Source organism: Photinus pyralis, unplaced genomic scaffold (assembly GCF_008802855.1).
Source record: "Photinus pyralis isolate 1611_PpyrPB1 unplaced genomic scaffold, Ppyr1.3 Ppyr1.4_LG8, whole genome shotgun sequence".
NCBI lineage: Eukaryota > Metazoa > Arthropoda > Insecta > Coleoptera > Lampyridae > Photinus > Photinus pyralis.
This window is the reverse complement of record NW_022170819.1, coordinates 17,583,443-17,589,929: the sequence shown is the minus strand read 5'-3', so window position 1 is coordinate 17,589,929 and position 6,487 is coordinate 17,583,443. Positions and strand designations below refer to the sequence as shown.

Below are 6,487 nucleotides of genomic sequence, written 5' to 3'. Positions count from 1 at the left end.
GATTAAATATCTTTGAATTATTTTATTCTGCCGAAAAATTTTTGTAGATTTTTATCATATTTTATTCTGCAGGGCATCTTGACCGTGCCTTTCCTTTGCTATACAGGGAAGTGTGCTGTATTGTGAAATTAGAACGGCTACTAGCTAGAAACTGCTTTAGAGATTCTCGTAGTCTGTCTTAACTAGATACCTACTATTTTTAACAAACTATGCAAAAGAGAAAAGTCGTTGAGGAAATAAGTGATTCGTCGCTCTGTCTTTATGTTTACTGAGGAGAAATTTCGTACGTGTTGATCTGATCTTTTTTTATTTGAGGTTCAAGTACACCGTTCCACCCCATGTCTCTACCTTCACCCTTCTTTCGATACCGATAACCATGGTTTGCCACCAAACCTATACATGAGTTCCAAAATGACGTAAAAATCAGAAATATTACCCATTTCGGAAAAGTGGCAATCAAATGCCGCATGTAACTTTATGTTTGATAAGGAATGGCGTGGGTCGAAGGGAAAATCACATATAAAGCTTTGTCTATTGAGTAGGTATGTAAATCCACGGAGATCATCAGACATCTTTTAATATCCTTGGACATCCATGGGATACCAGGAACTTCTAGAGAATATCTGATATTTTTTTGGAAATTCACCGATACATTCGGAAAGCTGAGGCTATATCCATCGGTAATGCCAGAAATTGTCAAATGGAAAATTCTTATTCAATATATTTCGCTGAACCATCAAAAATTTACTGCAATAAATAATGAATAATAAAATCAATGATTCAAATCTTGTGGGGTACGCAAAGAAGTCATTATAGTGTGTGTTAATGCCAGAAAAATGGATCTTGCTCTCTTTCTTGTTACATTGCTGGTAAAAACCTCGTCGCGAATATTGGGAAGCGGTTTATAAATAGTAACGTGGCAACCTAATTTGAAAAAAACGTGCAAAAAGGAAAGAAGATAAAAATGTAATCTAATGTAAAATTCAAAACTTCAATATTTTTAAAAAACGAATTAGGCAAATTGCACGGTTGCCATATTCATTAGTTCAAGGATTACCTATTTTTCAAAATAATAACACAAGGGATAGGAGTTACTTATAATCAAAGTTTACATTAGATAGGTAAGTACCCTCTTTACATTTTCCCTATATTACCCGATTTTCTATATTTGTAAAAATGAGTAATCTAATTGAGCCATATTTTTGAAATTGCCACTGTGCTATTTGAGCAAGACCAATACGCTCAAACACAATGAATGTTTCTTGGAAAAAATCGGTGGATTAACTAAAAATCCTTTCCAAATATTTCCGGATATAAAAAAGATGACAATTATCTCAAAAAAGGGGGTCAGTAGAAAGGACTAAAAGAAGCATTTTTTCCAAATAAGTAATCCGAAATTCCAAATATCTAAAATATTCGGTGTAGATCTCAAAATTTGCGTTTCTTCTCTAATTTATTTCCCAAAAACTATAACAGTTTTACCTAGGTTAATGGGTACCTATGCGTGTCCTTTTCGCAAAAACTTGGGGTAGGAATTTTTGGAAAAATTCAGCAAAATCAGAAAGATAATGTTGAGGTCCATCTTGATCTTGAGTTTATTCACAAAATGGGGTTAAACGCTAATGGAGATCCGAAACACAACCATTCCCCATGAAAATATTTAATTGTACAATTTAAATTAAAGGTGTTTACAGCGTACAACGCTACTAGTTTCGGCAAAAAACAATGCATCATCAGGCTACAACAGAGTACATTAATTATAAAAACCAATACCTAATAGAACAAATTACCTAGCGTTACAATGAACGTGAAGTTTAAAGTTGCAAAATTGTTTAAAAAAGTGTCAGAACCGAAACCGTTATTTGCAATAGGTCCAGATCCCTGAAATAAATCATAATTTTTGGAATACCCCGCAGGACTCCGGTTATACATTTTTCCCCAAACCCTTCATTTTTGCCAAAAATTGTTTGGAATGGAGCCATAAAATGCAACATAAGAAGTTCATCAAGAAAGAAACATTCTGTAGTCCCTTATGCTAAACTACCACAACAGTTCTTGGCTAGGTTCGTGGGGCTGATTGTGCTGAGGAACAATGTAGCATCCAACCAACCCCCAAGTATAGGTAGAAAGTCCCTCGCAAAGTCCTTATGACGGTTATAACCTTTTGTGGTTTTTTTCCCGACAACTATCACAAGTTCTTCGTATAAAAGGGCGCATGGAATACATAAAATCTAACACCAGGACCTCGTGGAGTATTGAATAATCGTCAGGAAAGGAATGTAAACCCGTAAACTACCAAAATAGTTCTTGGGGCCGAATGTGCAGAGGATTAATGTAGCATCAGGGGGTCTGAGGGATATGGAATAACCCCCAGTATACGAAACCCTTATGATAGTTATAGGGCAAGAGAACATTGAATCGAATACCCTCCACGGAAGAACGTTTTAATGTTCTTTTCTTTTCCCTACAACTGTCACAAGATCTTCGTATACTTCTTTGTCGAAAAGATGTTAAAAATCTGAGGCGGTTAGATTCCTCAGTGGCCACAGTTTGTATTTTGGGTTAGCTAGGGACCTGACATATTCACCCAACTCCTTGGATACTCACGGGAACCACACGCGCCGTTGCATATCTTTGTAAAGCTCGGATATCCTGCGGATACTGGGATTTTCCCCTTGGTGAGGGTGGCAAGTTTGGTAGACTAAAGAGTAAAGTACCTATGGTTAATGCTTCCACGGGATCAGGTGGAAAATAATTATGTTCCAATAAGCGCATTTTTACCAACTTTCTTACCCCAAAAAGTAACTTTTCTTGAACGTACTTTAGCATATTCAAAGAGCGTATAAAATGGTTATCTAGTTTTGTTTCTAATGGTCTAGGGGTCGTTCGTAGTAGTTCTAAATTTAGCTTACATCAAGGGAGGTGATCAAAAATACATGCAAAACCCTCGTCTTATTGGGGCACTCTTAAAGGCATTAAGTAAAAGGGGCGAGAGGACTTAAATTCTTTAACCTCCGGGGCCGGTGGAGGCTTTCGCCGGTGACGCTCCACCTGGTGCAGGTACGAAATTCCGCAAAAATAAATTAACTCGCAAACAGATAATTTATTATGGGCCATTTCCGTTTATAAATAACAGCCTTCGATGTCAGCGGGGAGCAGGAGGATGGCGCATTAATTTTGTCGCGCGTAACATGGGACCTGGACGTGAAATTGGCGGGAATCCAAGTCGCGTTCGGGCTTTCGCCACCGGCGCGAGGGGTGAATAAATAGGAAGTACGTCCGTACGGAGCCTTAGAATGCATTTTCGTTGGGGGACTTTGTCGGAAAGTTGGTGCTAGTGTTGATAATGAGATGTGCATTGGTGGTGAAGGCCTGCGCGTGCGTCACAACCATCTTACATGGTATTGACTGGCCGTGTAGTGTGAGATTGTAAATATTGTTATTGTCGTGTGTTGTGACTTAGTGATCGAATTTAATTAATGGTGGTGTGAGTGGATGGTGTCGTGGTGTGTGTTAAGCGATGTGAAAGCGACCGGGACCGGTGGACACGGCTACGGCGACGATGCTCTCCTCGCGATGCGGTGGACCGTCCGCCATTCGTGCTCCAGGTGCCTGTGTTGCTTGTAAATATTGCGACGACCCTTCGCGGGGGCCGCTTAATACTCTAGAGCATTGTCAGTATAGAAGCTGTAATGTTCGAATGGGGCCTGGTCGTGGACCCCGTGCGATTGTGAACGGTGATGTGGCATAAGCCATGGACGCGGAGGTGAAACAACGTAACCGGCGGAGGAAACGGGCCCAGCGTATGCAGCAGGCGGCCCAGAGGGAAAGCAAAGTCGCCCCGAAGGACGGGGACAGTGGCGAGGAGGACAGCGAGTGCACGGTGCGACGGGAGAAGCCCTTGCGGCCACCCATTCGACGTAAAAAGTCAAAGGAACCCCTCGTCGAAGAGGACATCATCGACGGCTTCTCGATACTTGGATTTCGTTCCTATGACGATCTCGAGGTGAGTACTAAACGTAATGGACTTCGCCACCCTCTTTTACTGGCCATAACAAAGGCGGCGCGTACCATTTTCATTCTACTGCCGTCGCCCTCATCGCCACCGACCACTTTATGGTTATTGCTTTCGTCTAACGACGTTTTAATGTATTCGAATAAGAAATATTGCGAACAAAGGCAACTTTCAAGAACCCAAAGTGACGGGTGGCGGCGGAATACCCAATACTAGACGTCCAGGCAGCTGCTTCCTTCATTTGAGAACGTTTGTTTTAACCCCTTTTACAAAATCAGCATTCGCAAATTACTCGATCTTCCGAGTCGGTAATTTGCATGCTAATTATTTGACTTTGAACGTCCACGTACAGCATAAAGAAAACAGGTAACGTAATTTTAAAATTTTGTTATGTAACAGCGTGCCACTTCAATTTGCTCCCCTACACGAAGTGGTCTGTGTGAAAAAAGGGGGCCGCTTATAATAGTTGTACGGGCAAGTTTCTTTTACTACCCGAAATTAGAGCGACATTTCCCATTGAAAACGCTGCAAAGCGATCCTCCCCAAAATTGTAGAAAATTCAAACAAAGAACGGTTTTTAAATGAGCAATTTTTGAATGTTAACAAAGCCGTCCAGGTATACGTCGTAAAGCGAGCGTTTTGTTGTAATTCCGCCAAAGGCTCAGGTTTATCGTTTATTCGGGCGTCCTCCAACAATTCGCCACTAAGAAACCCAATTAGAGGTAAGTGCTTGCGAAGTTAAAACACACAAATTGAAACATTGAAGTTAACCCTCGTTAAGGCAGCGTTTGTATCGCCGCCGGCGAAATCCGTTGCGGAAAACGTGTCCGAATTTGTAATTTTGTTGCACCCAGTGCGATTAAATTACTGCGGGTGCAAAATCGAGCATTTCAGTGTACTCGCAAGGGGTGCTTTGATAAATTGAAAAATAACACAATATTAGGTACCTACTTCATTTTCCACTTCATTGTAATAAACTGATACGATAACACTGTTAGTGTTTATCCAATTTTGCTCGCAATTTTGTAAAGTCGTTTGGCCACATTTTTGCATTGGAGCTCGATTTGGAAGCTCAACTGTTTGTTTTAGAATGGCTGGACGAATCGGTTCAATAGTCTAAAGCAGACAATTCATAGAATATCGAAAATTCAGCAAACATCCAGACAAAAGCGAACCCAGGAGAAAACCGCTAATCCACTTTCACGTTCTTCTCAGCAGGTATCCCTAATATGGTTTGTGAGAATCCTCAAGAATTACAAATAATCTCCATTACTTTACTTGTAACTATACTTGTAACGAGACTTGTAACTTTGTAAATGTCTTTAATTCCAAGTTTTTTTTATTGAAAAGGCTCCTCGACTGAATTTGTTCTGCCAATACGGCTCACTTGTCAACCTTTCTTCTTCATAGCAAGTTCTGCATTATTAGAAATGAGATCTGAGTACAGATTTCGTCGAAATGTAGAAATCTTGGAATTATTTGGCTACTTCTGTTACCTTTTTGCGTCCAACTTCTATGATGTTTTGTAGGTCCGATGGTATCAAGTTAGATTTCCAGAAATTTGTGAAATGCTGAATAGAATCACTTTTTCTCAAGATTCAAAAAACTCAGGTCTAGGAAGCTTAATAAATAACATAAAATCATTGACGGGGCTTTAATGAAACTGCCGAAGTTGAGACACCTTGTATTACAACCTGGATTACAACATTTCTAAGACTAAGTACTCGTTCGTATAATAATACTAATTACTAATTATTACTACGAGTATTGCCACTTGCATCAAATACGTACCTATTTTTGTTGTATTTTTTTGTTTACAGAATCTACAAGTTAGGCTACTTACAGCTGTCTGTAAAAGTACCTATAGCCCCTCACCCTCGCTCTCCCCCTTTAAAATTACGATTTTTTAAAATAAAAGTCATATGACAAGACAATCATCAATGTCCAGGGTAGTATAACTTTTGTGGTACATTCAATATTTTTGCTTCGTGTATTGATTTAGTTTACATGCTCGTTTACATGGTTCACAAACTACCCCATAACAGTAAATAAAACTCGAGAGGCAAATAACTCCTTAAATATGGTGTACACCTGCAATTTTTAATTACTTGATTACCTTTTCAATACTTCAATTACGTTTTGAGTATGTTTTGAGCTCGGTTTTGAGTCTTTTCATTACCTTCAAATACATTTCCAGTACTTTGATTACATTGTGAATATTTTCATTATCTTTTCAATATTTTAATTCCTTTTTCAATCTTTCAATTACAATTTCAAATACTTTCATTACTTGTTGAGTATTTTGATTACATGTTTGATAATGGTAAGGTCAAGTTGTTGACCCGTCATGTTGGCTTGCGTACTGAAATACTTAGTGAACAAGCTCAAAAACCGCGTGCGCATCAGTTTCGCAGGGAAATATCTCCCTTATTAGCAGTTGTTTTAAGTTACTTATTGTGAACTCCTTAGTCG

The 6,487-nt window shown here is 39.3% G+C and overlaps 1 protein-coding gene across 5 annotated transcripts in view; it reads left to right on the top strand.

Annotated features, from left to right (window-relative positions):
* Window positions 1-3,361: 3,361 nt before the first annotated feature.
* Window positions 3,362-6,487, top strand: part of LOC116177939 (autism susceptibility gene 2 protein homolog) — a 391,669-nt gene continuing 388,543 nt past the window's right edge. For 2 of the 5 annotated variants that reach the window (XM_031497125.1, XM_031497127.1), the window contains exon 1: window positions 3,362-4,006. In XM_031497125.1, the coding sequence (XP_031352985.1) occupies window positions 3,755-4,006 (252 nt within the window). In that variant the 5' untranslated portion in view covers window positions 3,362-3,754. The remainder of the gene's footprint in view (window positions 4,007-6,487) is intronic. The other 3 variants (XM_031497124.1, XM_031497126.1, XM_031497122.1) reach the window with 2 other exon arrangements.